Raw genomic sequence first — 19,781 nt, 5'->3', positions numbered from 1 at the left:
TTTTCTTTTTTTTTTTTTTTTTTTTTGAGACGGAGTCTCACTCTGTCTCCCGGGCTGGAGTGCAATGGCCGGATCTCAGCTCACTGCAAGCTCCGCCTCCCGGGTTTACGCCATTCTCCTGCCTCAGCCTCCAGAGTAGCTGGGACTACAGGCGCCCGCCACCTCGCCCGGCTAGTTTTTTCTTTAGTAGAGACGGGGTTTCACCGTGTTAGCCAGGATGGTCTCGATCTCCTGACCTTGTGATTCGCCCGTCTCGGCCTCCCAAAGTGCTGGGATTACAGGCTTGAGCCACCGCGCCCGGCCGAGACAACCAATTTTCTAAGCCTACTAAAAGCTCTTTAAAGGTTAGAGTCAGAAATACTCAAATTTCAGGTTCTGTTTCCAATGGACACAATACCAACTTTGACAGGGACTCTCTGGTTCTGAAAACTATAAATGATAACAAAGAGTAGTTTCATTCATGAATATTTCCCTCATTTCTTTCATGGATTTTCTGTTTTGGTTTGGTTTTTTTGCTCCATTCTCTCTTTTTAAATATTACTTCTAAAATCTTTCAGATGTTCAAAAAGGTAATAATGTAAATTATAAATACTATAATAATAATGTACTCATCACCTTTACCTTAAAAAATAAAGCAGATGTTACCAATAGTTTCAAATCCCACTGTCGTCTTTCCAAATACATCCTCCTCCTTCCCCCAAGCAGAAGTATATGTTATTCTTGTATTTAGTACTTATTCCATTAATTACTTTGTCTCTTAACTTGTATGCATTTCTAAACAATACACAGAATTATTCTTGCTAGGTATGGTGTCTCACGCCTGTAATCCCAGCACTTTGGGAGGCCGAGGAGGGAGGATCACTTGAGGTCAGGAGTTCAAGACCAGCCTGGGCAACATAGCAAGACTCTGTCTCTACAAAATATATATATAAATAAATATAAATTTTTTGGCCAGGTGCAGTGGCTCATGCCTGTAATCCCAGCACCTTGGGAGGCTAAGGCAGGTGGATCACTTGCAGTCACGAGTTCAAGACCAGCCTGGCCAACATGGTAAAAACCTGTCTCTACAAAAAACACAAATATATATATATAATATATATTTTTAAGGAAGTATTCTGTATCTTTTAAACCATTATATTTTTAAAACAAGCACATGAGTACCAAGCACCCACTTAGTAAATATGAATTCTTTAACCAACTACAATAAGGCTTTCTCTTTTATTACTTCCCCCAAAACTGACTTTTCAACGATTATCAATGACCTAATTGCTGTGTTCTCCAGACATTTTTCAGCTTTTACACTTGATCTTCTCTGTAGTATTTGAAACTGCTGATCACTCCCCAATACATTTAAAACTTACTGCTTCCTTGGCTTCCATAATCATACATTCTTACAGTTTTCCTCCCTTATTTCTTCCCAAATATGTGTACAGCCCTTCCTCCTCCATCCCTCATATGCTATTTGCCCCCACATCACATCCTCAGATGTCTTTTCACTCTCTGCATTTGCTGAAGTCATCTGAGCCATTACACTGGTGTCTCCTACCTTTAGAGGTAGCGTAGGTCACTCCTCAACCTTCCACCAGACATCCCTATTTCACCAGACCCTTCACATCCACTTTTTTTTTTTTTTTAATTTAGAGATAGGAGGCTCACTATGATGCCCAGGCTGGGGTGCAGTGGTTATTAACAGGCCAATCTTATTGCACAATAGCCTGAAACACCTGGGCTCAAGCAATCCTCCTGCCTCAGCCTCCTGAGCAGCTAGAACTACAAGCATGCACCACTGTGCTCAGCTCACATCCAATTTTCATAAAGCAGAACTTTTCATCTTTTATCCCTAACCTGCTCTTCCACACATACTCCTCATTTCAGGTCATGCCATCGTCACTCAATGTGTATGCTGAGCCAGAGTCCAGCAAGTCAACCTCAAGTCCCCTGCCCTTCCTTCCATTTGATTACTAAGTCCTGCTGATTCTACCCACTATATTCCTCTCTCTCTCTCTTTTTTTTTTTTTTTTTCTGAGACAGAGTCTTGCTGTGTTGCCCAGGATAGAGTGCAGTGGTGTGATCTTGGCTCACTGTAACCTCCACCTCCCGGTTTCAAGCGATTCTCCTGCCTCAGCCTCCCGAGTAGCTGGGACTACAGGCATGTGCTATCACACCTGGCTAATTTTTGTATTGTCAGTGTAGTATTTTTGGGTTTCGCCATATTGCCCAGACTGGTCTTGAACTCCTGACCTCAGGTTATCCGCCTGCCTCAGCCTCCCAAAGTGCTGAAATTAAAGGAGTGAGCCACCACACCCGGCCTATATTCTTCTCTTATCAGCCTTCTCCCTCACCTATATCTGTACTTCATTGCCCTGGTTCAGGGCAATGAACCTTGTCTCGACAAAAAATTTAAAAATTAGTTGGTCATGGTGGTATGCACCTATAATCCCAGCCGCTTGGGAGGCTGAGGCAGGAGAATCACTTGAGCCCGGAAGGTCAAGGCTGCGGTCAGCTGTGATCGCCCCACTGTACTCCAGCCTGAGTGACAGAGGTCCCTACTTCTGCATCATCATCTTCTTTTTCTCTGCTGCCCATATAACCTACATTCTAGTCCCACCTAATCAGTAGGAGTTCCTGAAGCATCACAAGACCCCCTCATTCTATCCACGCTGACCTTGTACCCAGAATCCCTTCCCCTCCCTGGTCTGTCTGGAACACCTTCAAGACCTGACCTGAGGCCAGGTCCAGTGGCTCACGCCTGTAATCCCAGCACTCTGGGAGACCAAGGCAGGCAGATCACGAAGTTAGGAGTTCAAGGCCAGCCTGGCCAACATGGTGAAACCCCATCTTTACTAACAATACAAAAATTAACCGGGCATGGTGGTGCATGCCTGTAATCCCAGCTAGTCAGGAGGCTGAGGCAGGAGAATCGCTTGAACCCAGGAGGCAGAGGTTGCAGTGAGCTGAGATTGCACCACTGCACTCCAGTCTAGGCAGTAGAGCAAGACTCCCTCTCAAAAAAAAAAAAAAAAAAAAAAAGACCTGACCTGAAAACGATCTCCTCAGTAACATTTTTCTGCCCCACTATGGGTCACTCTTTCCTCTGAATCTCTAATCAACTTCAGTCATATCTTTATTACAGCCTTAATCACACTAAATTCCAATTATGTATTACATGTCTGTCCCCTCAGCTTCTAGCACATGACAAAATGCTTGTTTGGTGAACAAATGAATATATGAATGATTACCTCAACATCCAGTCCAAACTGAATGGCAAAACTCTCAGCTTCAGCAAATCTGTGTTTGTGAAGTAACCGACTCAATCTGATAAGATGGAAAAGAAATTTTGTTAAATGCTTATTAGTCAGGGAATTTAAGTTATTCACTAAAGGGTAAAGCTTAAAAAAAATGAGAAGCTACCTGTTTTCTGGTAAAGCTTCTGTAAGACATCTGAGTACTAACACAGAGACTGAGTCTTCAGACAATCTGGAAAAAATTTTCACTATAAATGTGCTTGTCTTTAATATTAATATATAAAATTTAATGTAACTATTATTTAACATGATAAAACATGACCTACTTTGGATCATTTTTGCAAACTCCTTCTAAAAGGTATATGGTATCCTACAATAACAATAAAAACATGATTAAAATTCCAATATAAGAGCAATGCATTTTATAATTACTAGAGTAACTACTGATAATTCAGGCACGAATTATCCATCAAGGGATTTTAAAACAACTGGGTATCCCATAAATATATATACCTACTATGTAGCCACAAAAATTTAAGGAAAAAAAAACAAACACTGGGGAAAAAATGGCTAGGAAAGATAAATCCCATAGACTCAAAATAATATCACACAGGTTACTTACTATTAAGGGAAAAACACTTTATAAATGGAGAAATCTGACAGAACTGCCTTAACCAAATGATCACATTTAAAATCACCCATAACAGGACAAATGGATACCCTGAGTCCCTTAATGTGATGTAGTTAGAAAATAGTGTTACCTGCGCAGTATTCGTGCCAACAAAGCTTAACATGAATCTAATCACGATGAAACAATCCAATCCAAATAGAGAAACATTCTGCAAAACCACAGGGTTGGGACTCTTCAAAAATGTCAATGTCTTAAAAGACAAAAAATGGACCGGATGCAACGGCTCACATGTGTAATCCCAGCACTTTGGGGAGCTGAGTCAGGAAGCTCACTTGAGCTCAGGAGCTTGAGTCTAACCCAGGAAACATAGTGAGACCCCCTCTCTACAAAAAATATACAAATTAGCCAGGTGGTGGTGCACACCTGTAGTCCCAGCTACTCAGGAGGCTGAGGCAGGAGGATCACTTGAGCGCAGGGGTTGGCAGCTGTAGTGAGCTATAATTAGCTGTAGTGATCGAGAGACTGTACTACAACTTGGGCAACAGAGCAAGACCTTGTCTCAACAACAACAACAAAAACACACAGAGAACTAAATTTGATGAGTGATCCTTGAGTAGATCATGAATAAGGAAAAACAAAATATCTTTAAAGTAATTGGCCCAATTGGTAAAATTTGAACCTAGAAGAGTTTATAATAAATAGTAATGTATTTATGTTACATTTTCTGAGTGTGATAATTGCATTGTAGAAGAATGCCCTTATTTTTAGAAGATACCTGCTGAAGATTTAGGCATGACAGGTCATAATGTCTACAAGTAATTTCCAAAGTTTGGAAAACTATAGTGTGTGTGTAAAAAGAAATTAAACAAACGTGGTAAAATACTTTTTAATATATGTAAATTAGTTACATAAATATGTAACAGCAATAGTCTCCATCTCCCGTTATCATCTATACTTCCTATAGCGACACAAGAAAGAAGAATAAGCAGATGACTGATTTTTTTTTTTCTGTTTTTTAATACGATGACTAACCTTAAACTATCAAGTAAGTATATTTGAGGATCTCTATTAATAAATATAGTTATAAACCTGAAATCTATACAGGTTTCCACTAGGTTCCACTAATGCTTAGCTTAATTATTAAGGCTTTTAATGATCCCTGATTAGATACTGGATAAAGAAAAAAATAGTTAAAAGAATAGTTTAAAATGCAAATAAACTTACTGTGCTAATTACTGTTTGGACCAGAGAAGAAACACTAGATACTTCCAAAGAATACAGTATTTCCATTGTAGGCAATGAATAAACCATGAGGTTTTTCATCTAAGAAAAACAGCAGAGCAATTAATTTAGCAGATCAATTTAAACCTGCAAGCACAAAATAGCACTTCACAACTAAGAGCAGATTAAAACACATGGGAGCGGCTAGGCGTGGTGGCTCATGCCTATAATCCCAGCACTTTCGGAGGCCGAGATGGGTGGATCACTTGAGGTCAGGAGTTGGAGACCAGCCTAGCCAACATGGTGAAACCCCGTCTCTACCAAAAAATACCAAAAAATTTAGCTGGAACGTAGTGGTGCACGTCTGTAATCCCAGCTACTTGGGAGGCTGAGGCAGGAGAATTGCTTGAACCCGGGAGGAAGACGTTGCAGTAAGCCGAGATTGCACCACTGCACTCCAGTCTGGGTGAAAGAGTGAGACTGTCTCTAAATAAATAAAAAAATAAATAAAACACACAGTACAAAGTTAAATGCAAAAAATAAGCATTTATAAGTAAGTCTGTTACTGTATGACTTATTTTATTTTACTTTTTTTGAGATGGAGTTTCGCTCTTGTTGCCCAGGCTGGAGTACAATGGCTCGCTCTCGGCTTACTGCAACCTCTGCCTCCAGGGTTCCAGTGATTCTCCTGTCTCAGCCTCTCGAGTAACTGGGATTACAGGTGCGTGCCACCACGCCTGGCTAATTTTTTGTATTTTTAGTAGAGACGGGGTTTCACCATGTTGTCCAGGCTGGTCTCAAACTCCTGACCTCAGATGATCCACCCACCTTGGCCTCCCAAAGTGCCGGGATTACAGGTGTGAGCCACTGCACCCAGCTTGTTACTGTATGATTTAAATGTTACATATGAAATGATGTTCTACCCCATATTCCAAATATGTTGAATGAAAATCCATACATATACCTGAAGTCCATTCTACAGTTTGTATTTAAGGTGAATGTAATTCCTCAGTGCCAGAACTACGTAACAGTTACTCTAATAAACACTTTCTTGGGCCAGGCGCAGTGGCTCACACCTGTAATCCCAGCACTTTGGGAGGCTGAGGTGGGCAAATCACGAGGTCAGGAGATCGAGACAAGCCTGGTCAAAATGGCGAAACCCTGCCTCTACTAAAAATACAAAAATTAGCTTGGCGTGGTGGCAGGCGCCTGTAATCCCAGCTACTTGGGAGGCTGAAGCAGGAGAACTGTTTGAACCCAGGAGGCAGGGAGTTGCAGTGAGCCGAGATTGTGCCATAGCACTGCAGCCAGGGGGACAGTGCGAGACCCCATCTCAAAACAATAATAATAAAATAAAATAAACACTTTCCTATGGGCATTTTTGGTTCCTGAAGTGCTCCATTTAAAATATGGAGATAAGATTTATAGCTTTTTACTTTAAATGGGGAAAAAAAGAGTTCTGCAGGATTATTTCTGATTGTTAAGTTTCGTGTGAACTAAGAGCTAATATGCTGTATTATTTAACATCTACTTTTGTATTCGCTAATGTTTTTTCTGACACATAATATAGACAACCACGAAATAAAATTTTCCAATACCTTCTTATTAGCTGTAGCTGTCAGAACTATTAATTTGAGATTTGTAATTCCTTGCCTAAAAAAGAAAAGCAGCTTTAAATAATTCAAGTAAGCTTTTACACAATAAAAACATACATTATCTATCAATTTAAAAAAGTATGCTTTGCCAATTACAAGATATAAACTAAGTTAAAGTAACACTCTTCCATAAAAAATAAAATGTAATAGACACTGTATTCCATTTCTGCATGTTTATGCCCAGACTGACAGTTTCTAACACAATCACTTGAAGGTTCCTATTGCCTGTTCCCAGTGAATTTTGCAAACAACAAATTGGTCTTTACTCTGTCAGACTGTTTCACAATGTTGCTTAGAATGTAAAACATAATAAATAATCCGAACAAAACCAGACAAGAAACCTGGTGCTAACAGAAGGTAAATGACTACTAGCCATAGCCATAACATACCATGTGACTGACGAAGGAGAATCTGCTTCTGTAGTAAGAAGAAACTCTTCTACGTGAAGAGAGGGCCAGTTCCATACAGGAGTTAGAGTGTAAATATCCCATAAACTCAGCATGTTCTGCAATAGAGACATTTCATTTACATGTCTTTTGTTTTGAGACAGAGTTTCGCTCTTGTTGCCCAGGCTGGAGAGCAGTGGTGCGATCTCTGCTCACTGCCACCTCCGCCTCCTGGGTTCAAACGATTCTTCTGCCTCAGCCTCCCGAGTAGCTGGGATTACAGGCGCCCACCACCACACCTGGCTAATTTTTTGTATTTTTAGTAGAGACGGGATTTCACCATGCTGGCCAGGCTGGTCTCGAACTCTGGACCTCAGGTGATCCACCCACCTTGGCCTCCCAAAGTGCTGGGATTACAGGCGTGAGCCACCGTGCCTAGCCTACATGTCTTAATAATTACAAATTTACATCTCAGGCCAGGCGCAGTGGCTCACGCCTGTAATCCCAGCACTTTGGGAGGCCGAGGTGGGTGGATCACCTGAGGTCCGGAGTTCGAGACCAGCCTGGCCAGCATGGTGAAACCCTGTCTCTACTAAAAATACAAAAAATTAGCCAGGCGTGGTGGTGGGCACCTGTAATCCCAGCTACTCGGGAGGCTGAGGCAGAAGCATCATTTGAACCCAGGAGGCGGAGGTGGCAGTGAGCCGAGATCGCACCACTGCGCTCCAGCCTGGGCGACAAGAGCAAAACTCTGTTTCAAAAAAAAAAAAAAAAAAAAATTTACATTTCAGGATCAACTTTTTTTGGTGCATATACTGAAATAAACCACAGTATACAAGATAGTAATCCACCCTAGCTAAAACCCTTGTCTTTGTAAGTCTGACAACATTTTTGTTGTAAAACATGATATCAAGTAAAAACATTGAAGGAGAAACAAGAAACATACATCAGTATCAAGAACAAAAAGTAGATTGTCTATCAGTTGGAACTTCTTTGCACCTACAAAAGAGAAAATAAGATGTCTAAGGATTTTATTTCCATATTTCATATATCTAAATAGTAAATTAACACATTCACACAAAGGCAGAAGTATATAATTACTAGGTCCTATTTTCTTTTATTCCTGCCTCTATTTCTGTTAGGTGATTACTAAAATGTAAAACCTCCCAAAATGAAGACTAACAACTGTAACATGTCAAGAACTGTCCTGTATGTGAACAACCATCAAACTATTCTGGCTTGTTCCAAAGAGTGGTAGGGTAAAATGACCCATATGTCAGCCTAAGTACACTGACATAAAAATTAAAACTCACCAATAGTTGTCTAAAGTAGTGTCATTAACTTATTTTACCTTTAATAATCTCTGCATCAATAAGGTTCTTAACTGTCATTCCTTTCTTGGAAAAATCTGGTTCCCATTTTGAGAACGCACAATTGCCAGTTCCCTGGAAAAATGAACACAGCACATCAAATGCAAATTTCATTCTTAGACCTGAGCCTTCCTCAATGTAGAAACATGTAAGTTTTATAGGTTATTAACTTTAAAATATTTTTATATATTCTAACTAGGTTTCATCTTCCAGTTCCTCTCTTGATTTCAGCAGAGAATGAAAAAAACAGTGTACTATTGGAATTCATGGTTACTACAACTTTTTTTTTTACTAATTTGAGACAGGGTCTCACTCCATTGCCCAGGCTGGAGGGCAGTGATCATAGCTCACTGCAGCCTCAAACTCCTGGACTCAAGCGACCCTCCCACCTCAGCCTACCCAGTAGCTGGAACTACAGGTTAGCATCACCACACCTGGCTAATTTACTATTTGTTGTAGAGACAGGGTCTCCCTATGTTTCTGAGACTGGTCTCAACCTCCTGGGCTCAAGCAATCCTCCCACCTCGGCCTCTTAAAGTACTGGGATTATAGGCATGAGCCACTATGCCAGCCTTCACACAAATATTTAATGAGCATATTTAGGCAACTAGCACTAAAGACACGCAGTGAACTTTTAAGACCTCTTCCAGGATTATGATTAAAATATAGTCTTTGATAAGTATTTTCATTAAAATACCACAAATAATTGGAAAAAATTTTATAAATATTATATTTTAAATTATTTGAAACCCTGGTGAAATGTTAAATTAGATATGCACAATGGGGAAATATGACTGCTTCTTTTCTCTTTTTTGTTTCTTCTTTTTTTAGAGATGGGATCTCACTGTGTTGCCAGGCTACAGTGAAGTGGCGTGATCATAGGTGCGATCAGAGCTACTGCAGCCTCATACTCCTAGGCTCAAGCAATTCTTCTGCCTCAGCTTCCCAAGTAGCTGGGACCATAGGTGCATGCCATGGCACACAGCTGACTACTACTTAATACATAAATTTGGCAAGTAAAAATGTTGTAAATGTTGTAATTATACTGAGTTTTTGCCTAATCTTTGAATATAACATTAGGTATTTTCCTCCAAAATTCAAAGAAATTATGATCACAGTTATTGGAAGTGGCATACCAATAATGAAATGTTACTTTTTACATGTAACATGAGATATAAGACATTATACACAAAATATACATGCCAATGGTTGTGAATGAATTGTGCTTTTCTATGTGCATCCTTGTCCACGTTCCCATTTCACTAATAACAAAACTTGCAAGTAGCCTAGCTAACCAAGACTAAGAATAACGTCGAATCACTTAGGAGGCAGAGATTACATCAAAGACACTTTACTCTTTTAGGACCATTCTCTAACACTAAGGTTCTTAACCTGACTTGAATTTCAAGATTCAAGGGATCTGTGAAGCTGGATGGGCAAAAAATTTACATCTTTATTTTCACTAATCTCCATCTGAAACAGAATTTCTTTCACTTATGAATGAAGGCCACGAAAACTCCAAAAAACAAAAAGCAGTAGAATCGGCAGTCCCTGTGAGTATGTCACCAGTAGCAATTACACCTCCTATTAGAAAAAGTGTGATAACCATAATTTTGAAGTAGTGGTGTTTAAATATTTATTTCAAGATAGCTGCAATAATGTGCTGTTTTTCCATCAGTGACAAAGTCACGGGTACTGTAACAATGGAATTTTTGGTTTTGTTTTCTATCGTTTTTGTCTGCTCTCATAACTGAAAAGAAATGCTATACTTCAGGTAAAGAAAAGATGCAATATTTTTTCCAAGACAGAAATTTATTTATTGAGTTCTTTTTAATTACCTTAATATTATAATTTCCTTGTTTCGGTTATATGTTACACATTATTTTGCAATTTAACCAAAACAATAACATTTTTGTGAGAAAACGCTTTAGGCAACAAAAAACAACACTTTATAAAAACAATTACCCCAATTATCACAGGAACTTCACTTGCTAAATCTCCAGCCACAAGACCGAGACAACCAAGAGTATGATAATTTTCAGTAGAAATAAAACTGGACTTGATTTGTCCTTGTAACTGCAAAATTAAAAACAACAAGAATGTCACATATATAACACATATTTATGCTCCACAAAAATCACTAAAATCAGTTTATATCAATCAGTTATAAATCTTTTTTTTTTTTCCGACAGAGTTTTGCTCTTATTGCCCAGGCTGGATTGCAATGGCACAATCTCAGCTCACTGCAACCTCTGCCTCCCAGGTTCAAGCAATTCCCTGCCTCAGCCTCCTGAGTAGCTGGGAGTACAGGCATGCGTCACCACCCCCCAGCTAATTTTGTGTTTTTTAGTAGAGATGGGGTTTCTCCATGTTGGTCAGGCTGGTCTCAAACTCAGGTGATCCGCCCCCTCGGCCTCCCAAAGTGCTGGGATTACAGGCGTGAGCCACTGCACCCAGCCTAAATGTATTTTTAAGTAGAAACGTTATTAAAATGTTATATCATAATATTTCTAAAATATCAAGAAGTAGACCAATTATATATAGAGACACTACTACATTTACATTAAATGTAATTTTTTTAAGAGGACTCTATGGATTTATTTTCTTACCTTTTTTGCTGTACTGAAGTCTACATTCTCAATTGCTGCATTAAAAAAAGAAAGCAGGCTAAATGTGTGATATTAATCTATAAAAACAATACAAGTCACCTCTTTTGTGTCAAGGTGAAATTAAATACAATCTAGTTCAAAGAACACCGGTGAGAATCAAGTTTTGCCCCTGACCAAAATACGCAAACTGTGACATGTTAGATTCAGGGGACCAGCCAGTACCTCTCCATACCTACCCTTACCACCTCTCTTCCTACTAAGGGGATCTTCTCCCTACTCCAACTCTCCTGCACTTCTCACTGTTTGGAATAGCTCTTACTTTTCTAGCTCCATCATTAAGCTATGGAAAACAAATCTTCAATCTTGTCATATACCCAAGACCTAGCACAGGCCTGGCAAGTCAATATTTTTAAAATGTCACTTAGGCTGGGCGCAGTGACTCATGCCTATAATCCCAGCACTTTGGGAGGCCGAGACTGGCAGATCACTTGACAAGGAGGAGTTGGAGACCAGCCTGGCCACCATGGTGAAACCCCACCTCTAGTAAAAATACAAAAATTAGCCAGGTGTGGTTGTGCGCACCTGTAATCACAGTTACTTGGGAGACTGAGGCACAAGAATCACTTGAACCTGGGAAGTGAAGGTTGCAGTGAGCTGATACTGCACCACTGCACTCGAGCCTAGGCAACAGAGCGAGACTCCATCTCAAAAATAAATAAATAAATAAAAATAATAAAATAAAATAAAATGTTATATACCTGTTCCAAATCCATTCCTCAAATACTTTCACTTGGCTCAGAGGGATAAATGGTCCAGACTACTAGCTTAAAACATATTTTACATTATGGTTCTACACTATATATATTTTTCTTTTGAGACAAGAGTTTCTCTCTTGCTGCACAGACTGGAGTGCTACGGCGCGATCTCGGCTCACCACACCTCTGCCTCCTGGGTTCAAGCAATTCTCCTGCCTCAGCCTCCTGAGTAGCTGGGATTACAGGCGTCTGCCACCCTGCCTGGCTAATTTTGTATTTTTAGTAGAGACAGGGTTTCTCCATGTTGGTCAGGTTGGTCTTGCACACCCGATCTCAGGTGATCTGCCCGCCTTGGCCTCCCAAAATGCCGGGATTATAGGCATGAGCCACCACGCCTGCCCTGTTCTGCACTACTAACACTACATAGTCATTACCATTTCCAGGTTCATTCACCACATTAAAAAGCATTTATTATTGTGCTAGCAAATGTCTTGTCTTTCCCAACTAAACTGTTGAAGCTTTTCTCCCCAACTGAGCTCCTTGAAGGCCATACCAAAATTACATTTATTCAAATACTGTTCCAGCTCTAATAGAGGAGAATAAGTGTACTCTAAATACTTAAAAGTATACTCAATTATAACTAAATACAATTAAGATAAAATAAGCTTAAAGAGAGTACTTAAAATTTTACTAATTACTAAATTAATAAAACTAGTAAATATTGCTGCAAATCAATAATAAAAACGTAATGTATTACTTACCTTGTTGAATTTTTAAAAGCTGAAGGTTTGTAATACAAAAAAATCCACTGTATGTAAGAAGTAGCATATAATAGGTACCTATTGAAATAAAATCAGAATCAGTTTCTTTTTTTTGAGATGGAGTCTCATTCTATTGCCAGGCTCGAGTGCAGTGGTGCAATCTCGGCTCATTGCAACCTCTGCCTCTAGGGTGCAAGCGATTCTCCTGCCTCAGCCTCCCGAGTAGCTGGGAGTACAGACGTGCACCACCACGCCCAGCTAATTTTTGTATTTTTAGTAGAGACGGAGTTTCACCATGTTGGCCAGGATGGTCTCAATCTCTTGACCTCGTGATCCAGTTGCCTCAGCCTCCCAAAGTGCTGGGATTACAGGCGAAAGCCACTGCACATGGCCAGGAATCAGTTACTTTATTTTATTTTATTTTTTTTTGAGGCGGAGTCTCACTCTGTCACCCAGGCTGGAGTGCAGTGGCACAATCTTGGCTCACTGCAAGCTCCGCCTCCTGGGTTCACCCCATTCTCCTGCCTCAGCCTCCCAAGTAGCTGGGACTACAAGCGCCCGCCACCTTGCCTGGCTAGTTTTTTGTATTTTTTAGTAGAGACGGGGTTTCACCGTGTTAGCCAGGATGGTCTCGATCTTCTGACCTCGTGATCCGCCCGCCTCAGCCTCCCAAAGTGCAGGGATTACAGGTGTGAACCACCGTGCCCGGCCGAATCAGTTACTTTAAAAGGAACACGAGGCCGGGTGCAGTGGCTCAAGCCTGTAATCCCAGCACTTTGGGAGGCTGAGACGGGCGGATCACAAGGTCAGGAGATCGAGACCATCCTGGCTAACATGGTGAAACCCCGTCTCTACTAAAAAATACAAAAAACTAGCCTGGCGAGGTGGCGGGCACCTATAGTCCCAGCTACTCAGGAGGCTGAGGCAGGAGAATGGCGTAAACCTGGGAGGTGGAGAGAGATTGCAGTGAGCTGAGATCCCACGACTGCACTTCAGCCTGGGCAACAGAGCGAGACTTCATCTCAAAAAAAAAAGAAAAAAAGAAAGGCACATGGATATAAAATTTAAACCAGTGTCTGCTTGAATGTGGCTTTTGAACGAAGAGAGAAAGAAAGAAAGAGGTGGGGCGCAGTGGCTCATGCCTGTAATGCCAACACTTTGGGAGGCCAAGGCAGGTGGATCACGGGGTCAGGAGCTCAAGACCAGCCTGACCAACATGGTGAAACCCCGTCTCTACTAGAAATAAAAAAATTAGCTGGGTGTGGGGGTGCGCACCTGTAGTCCCAGCTACTCAGGTGGCTGAGGCAGGAGAACTGCTTGAACCTGGGTGACGGAGGTTGCAGTGAGCCGAAATTGCACCAATGCACTCCAGCCTGGGCAACAGAGTGGGACTCCATCTCAGAAAAAAAAAAAAAAAAAATAGAGAAAGAGGAAGGAAGGAAGGCAGGCAGGCTGGCTGGCAGGAAGGCACGCACGCACACACAAACAAACAGTATCTGGAACTACCTTAAAAATATGTCAATGTGAAGTTTTTTTTTTTTTTTGAGACAGGGTCTCAATCTGTCTCCCAGGCTGGAGTGCAATGGCACAACCACAGCTCACTGCAGCCTCAACCTCCAGGCCCAAGAGATCCTCCCAACTCAGCCTCCTGAGAAGGTGGGACTACACACACCAACACATCTGGCTAATTTTTTATTTTTTGTAGAGCTGGAGGTCTCTCTATGTTATCCAGGCTGGTTTCGAGCTCCTAGACTCAAGTGATGCTCCCACCTCAGTCTCCTAAAATGCTAGGATTACAGATGTGAGCCACCACACACAGCCTGCTCATTTAAATTCTATTAATCAAATATTATAGTAATGTTACAGATAAAACTTATTTACAAAGAACTAGTAAGTTATTTGCAAAAACATTGTTAACTTCTTTTGAAACTTTTATTAAAACAATAAACTTCATGTGCCAGAAAAAAATCTCAGATATATCAAAATAAACTAAGGCCCAGTTAACATTTGTTGAAGTAAAAATATAATAAATATACTGAAGCCCAGAAACACATTTTAAAAGAATATAATGTCTCCTTGGTAACCTATAGAAATCTCAAAACTGTAAAAGTAAGTTTAGAATATTATATTTAGGAAAAGTATATGTTTAAACCTCTAAAAAGAGCTAAAATATAAAAATTGTTTCTTACAATATTAATTGCATTGATAGGAAAAAATGTATAAAAAATACAGAAAAGGCCGGGCACAGTGACTCACAGGCGATCACCTGAGGCGGGCGGATCACTTGAGGTCAGGAGTTCGAGACCAGCCTGGCCAACATGGTGCAACTCCGTTTCTATTAAAAACAAAAAATTAGCCAGGCGTGGTAGCGGGCGCCTGTAATCCCAGCTACTTGGGAGACTGAGGCAGGAGAATCGCTTGAACCCGGGAGGCAGAGGTTTCAGTGAGCTAAGGTCGTGCCATTGCACTCCAGCCTGGGGGACAAGAGGGAGAGACTTCATCTCAAAAACAACAACAACAACAACAACAAAAACAGAAAAAATGTAGGTAGCATAACAATGAATTTATATAATTTATTAACCACAAATTGGAATTTTTGATTGGATATTAATCAGAAGTCATCAGGCTGGGTACAGTGGCTCACGGTAATCCCAACACTTTGGGAGGCCCAGGCAGGTGGATCACTCACTTGGGGTCAGGAGCTTGAGACCAGCCTGGCCAACATGGTGAAACTCCATCTCTACTAAAAATACAAAAATTAGCCGGGCGTGGTGGCACACGCCTGTAGTCCCAGCTACTCAGGAGGCTGAGGCAGGAGACGCTTGAACCCAGGAGCTGGAGGTTGCAGCGAGCTCAGATTGCGCCACTGCACTCCAGCCTGGGAGACAAAGCGAGACTCCATTTAAAAAAAAAAAAAGGCCAGGCGCAGTGGCTCAAGCCTGTAATCCCAGCACTTTGGGAGGCCGAGACGGGCGGATCACGAGGTCAGGAGATCAAGACCATCCTGGCTAACACAGCGAAACCCCGTCTCTACTAAAAAATACAAAAAACTAGCCGGGCGAGGTGGCGGGTGCCTGTAGTCCCAGCTGCTCGGGAGGCTGAGGCAGGAAAATGGCGTAAACCCGGAAGGCGGAGCTTGCAGTGAGCTGAGATCCGGCCACTGCACTCCAGCCTGGGGAACAGAGAGAGACTCCATTTCAGAAAAAAAAAAAAAAAAAAAGGCCTTCAAAAAAACTTCAGGAAAACTTACCTTCATTTGAACCATCCTTCTCAATGACAAGATTCTGGTAAGTCCGCCGATTTTCATCATTAGCTTTCCGAACAAATGCCTAAATGCAAATTAATTTCAAACAATAAAATTAAACACAAAAAACTACAATCAAGGATTTTATACTAGAGTTATCAATTATCATTAGCAATAATTCTGCCTATATTCCAAACATCTTACTTTTAAAATGGAAAACTATTTTGGACAAGTGTACGAAATACCTTTGAGACTGCTCCCTTGTGATTCCTTGAGCCACAAGCTTACCAAACCTGGCCTAAGAAAATTTTTGTTTGACCTGGTGTTAATTTCTATTACGTGAGAGCCAAGAATTTGGGATCCAAGCTATGGTAACACCTTCAAAGCTTAATTTTTCAAAAAAACATTCTTTTAATTTAAAATACCATTCAGTATAGGGAAGAAACTCAATCCTGGCAGGCAAGAGACATTGTAACCAAGACCCCAAAGGCTTCATATGTCTGGGCATTCCCTCTTCTACCTTCCTGCCTCCCTTAACAAGCTGCCTGCTCCTGACTTAGCTGACCAAGCTGAATTCCCAACCACACAAGAACCTAACCGTTTGTCTCCTGGAGTTACTTCTCCCAAAGTTGTTAAAGTGGGACTCTCGCATTCCTAATAAAAACCTGACCATCTTCCAAGGTTAGTAAAGCGGGACTCTAGCACCTGACCAGATCCAGCCAGCTGAGCACAAGATGGACTTCAGCCCTGGCCTTTAACCGAGTATTTCCTCATTTTAACCTAATTATGATACTAAAAATCATACCCAGGGATGGAGATTTAACATGCTAATGAGACATACAACACATGAAAAAGGATGTGATCAATTCACAGGTGCTGAAAGTTCCCTGCCTCTACATGCCAACAAATCACTCCTTTCACCTCAGCTTCCTCAAAACGATAAGAGCTAAACCCTTCGGGAAGCTAGCACTTGGGATCCCTTTCCCATACGGTGTTCCCTTGAGATTCCTTGAGCCACAAGCCTACTAAACCTTCCCTGGGAAAATTTCTGTTTGACCTGGTGTTAATTTCTATTTACATGAGAGCCAAAAACTCAGGATCCAAGCTATGGTAACACTTTCAAAGCTTAACTGTTCAAAAAAAACATGGTTTTAATTTAAAACACGTGTTATGTAATAGTTTGCTGAAGTTTTAGTTATCTAAGAGATTATTTAGAATTTAAATAATGAAAATTAAAATATAACAAGATCTTACATTAGTGAGTAGTGTTTGTTTTGATGTTACATGAATAAGATGTAGGTTGCCACTTCTCTCGCCAACCAAAAGAAACTTTCCTTCTTGACAAAGGCCAACTACATCCACTTCAGTATCTGAAAATTTCAAATCAAAGTTATAAGCTTCCTTTGAAAATCCTTATTTCCCATACAAAAAAAATACAAATTTTTCTCATTAAAAAGCCAACGATTACTTAAGTTACTTCTAAATACTGCAAAACAGATGTGATGAAAGTAAAAAAGAATGTTGTTGACTTTTATTCAGTCAACAAATATTTTTTGTTTTGTTTTGTTTTTGAGACAGCGTCTCGCTCTGCTACCCAGGCTGGAGTGGAGTGGTACCACCTCAGTTCACTGCACCCTAGACTTCCTGGGCTCAGTCAGGCAATTCTCCGGCCTCAGCCTCCCAGGTAGCTGGGACCACAGGTACACACTACTGTGGCCAGCTAATTTTTTGTACTTTTTGTAGAGATGGGGTTTTGCCATGTTACCTAGACCGGTCTCGAACTCCTGGGCTCAAGCGATTGTCCATCACTGCCTCCCAATTACATCCCAGGTTACAGATGTGAGCCACTGCAAGCAGCTGGTCAACAAATACTTATTGAGCACTTACTTTATGCTAAGCATTGTTCTAGGCCTTTTGCATATATCTGAGAACAGTAACAAAAGATTACCACCATCACAGAGTTCATATTCTAAGACAGAAATAGCAGATAAATGACCAGGCGTAGTGGCTCACACCTGCAATCCCAGCACTTTGGGAGGCCACGGCAGGCAGATCACTTGAGGTCAGGACTGGCCAACATGGTGAAACCCCGACTCTACTAAAAATATAAAATTAGCTGGGCATGGTGGCATGTGCCTGTAATCCAGGCTACTCGGGAGGCTGAGACAGGAGAATTGCTTAAACCCAGGAGGTGGAGGTTGCAGGGAGCTGAAATTGCGCCACTGCACTCCAGCCTAGGCGACAGCGTCACACTGTCTCAAAAAAAAAAAGGAAATAGCTGATAAACAATTAGCATAATAAACAAACTCTAAGACATGTAAGAAGGTAACAGATGTTCTGGAAAAAAAATGTAGAGCTAAGTAAGAGAGCTCAGAAGAATGGTGCATTTTGCAGTGTTAATTAGAAAGCTCACAGGAGACATGAAAGAGGTGAGGAAATTAGCCAAATGGCTAAGACGGAAGAGCATTCAGAGCATTCAGACGGTGGGCACAGCTCAAGGAAAGATCATCGGGTGGGAAGTGCCTGTTGTATTCATGCAAAAGCAAGAAGGCCAAGGTAACAGAAAACAAAGCAGAAAGGGAAGGGACAAGAAAAACAGTAAGATGTAACTGGCTTATGAACACAAGTTATTCTGCCACAATATCTTTCCACAAATGGATCATCATTACCACATCCCACCATTTCATAGAAGAAACTGTGAATCTTGTGGACTAATCAGCGTCAATACATCAAGATTTCATAAAACACAAGTTTATTGCCTCCATGTTGCAATCAAGATATGTTCCAAAATGCATGCATTCTGTTTCCTTTTCAGTTAGGTTCTTATGTAAAAGTTTCAACAACTATCTGTCTCTTAAAATTTCTACTCAATGGCTGGGTACAGTGGCTCACGCCTGTAATCCCAGCACTTTGGGAGGCCAAGGTGGGTAGATCATTTGAAGTCAGGAATCTGAAACCAGCCTGGCCAACATGGTGAAACCCGACCCTACTAAAAATACAAAAATTACCAGGCATGGTGGCAGGCACCTGTAATCCCAACTACTTGGGAGGCTGAGGCAGAAGAATCTCTTGAACCTGGGAGGTGGAGGTTGCAGTGAGCTGAGAGAACACCACTGCACTCCAGCCTGGGCCACAGAGTGAGACTCTGTCTCAGCAAAAAAAAAAAAAAAAGGCCGGGCACAGTGGCTCACGTCTGTAATCCCAACACTTCAGGAGGCCGAGGCGGGTGGATCACGAGGTCAGGAGTTTGAGACCAGCCTGGCCAACATAGTGCAACCCTGTTTCTACTAAAAATAGAGATGGGGTTTTACCATGTTACCTAGATACAAAAAAAAAAAAAAAAATTAGCAGGGCGTGGTGATGGGTGCCTGTAGTCCCAGATACCTGGGAGGCTGAGGCAGGAGAATTGCTTGAACACTGGAAGAGGAGGTTGCAGTGAGCCAACATCACACCACTGCACTCTGGCCTAGGTGACAGTACGACACTATATCTCAAAAAAAAAAAAATTTCTACTCAAGAAAGAAAAAACTTTCGGGGCCGGGTGTGGTGGCTCATGCCTATAATCCCAGCACTTTGGGAGGCTGAGGCGGGCAGATCACAAGGTCAAGAGATTGAGACTATCCTGGCTAACACAGTGAAACGCTGTCTCTACTAAAAAATATATATATATATATATGTAGGCCGGGCGCGGTGGCTCAAGCCTGTAATCCCAGCACTTTGGGAGGCCGAGACGGGCGGATCACGAGGTCGGGAGATCGAGACCAGCCTGGCTAACATGGTGAAGCCCCGTCTCTACTAAAAAATACAAAAAAACTAGCCGGGCGCGGTGACGGGCGCCTGTAGTCCCAGGTACTCAGGAGGCTGAGGCAGGAGAATGGCGTAAACCCGGGAGGCGGAGCTTGCA

General features: G+C 41.4%; 1 protein-coding gene across 2 annotated transcripts in view; it reads right to left on the bottom strand.

The window, feature by feature from the left end:
- The window catches only part of KNTC1 (kinetochore associated 1), a 103,943-nt gene that overhangs the window by 74,277 nt on the left and 9,885 nt on the right, over positions 1 to 19,781 (bottom strand). For both annotated transcript variants that reach the window (XM_026457382.1, XM_026457381.1), the window contains exons 4-16: positions 17,132 to 17,247; positions 15,884 to 15,962; positions 12,634 to 12,711; positions 11,118 to 11,152; positions 10,474 to 10,584; positions 8,490 to 8,583; positions 8,085 to 8,137; positions 7,142 to 7,257; positions 6,696 to 6,750; positions 5,101 to 5,199; positions 3,572 to 3,615; positions 3,412 to 3,477; positions 3,240 to 3,315 (exon numbers count right to left, since the gene is read on the bottom strand). In XM_026457382.1, the coding sequence (XP_026313167.1) occupies positions 3,240 to 3,315; positions 3,412 to 3,477; positions 3,572 to 3,615; positions 5,101 to 5,199; positions 6,696 to 6,750; positions 7,142 to 7,257; positions 8,085 to 8,137; positions 8,490 to 8,583; positions 10,474 to 10,584; positions 11,118 to 11,152; positions 12,634 to 12,711; positions 15,884 to 15,962; positions 17,132 to 17,247 (1,022 nt within the window). The remainder of the gene's footprint in view (positions 1 to 3,239; positions 3,316 to 3,411; positions 3,478 to 3,571; positions 3,616 to 5,100; positions 5,200 to 6,695; positions 6,751 to 7,141; positions 7,258 to 8,084; positions 8,138 to 8,489; positions 8,584 to 10,473; positions 10,585 to 11,117; positions 11,153 to 12,633; positions 12,712 to 15,883; positions 15,963 to 17,131; positions 17,248 to 19,781) is intronic.

This window comes from Piliocolobus tephrosceles, chromosome 10 (genome assembly GCF_002776525.5).
Source record: "Piliocolobus tephrosceles isolate RC106 chromosome 10, ASM277652v3, whole genome shotgun sequence".
Taxonomy (NCBI): Eukaryota; Metazoa; Chordata; class Mammalia; order Primates; family Cercopithecidae; genus Piliocolobus; species Piliocolobus tephrosceles.
The sequence above is the reverse complement of the archived record's forward strand: the minus strand, read 5'-3'. Positions and strand labels throughout refer to the sequence as shown.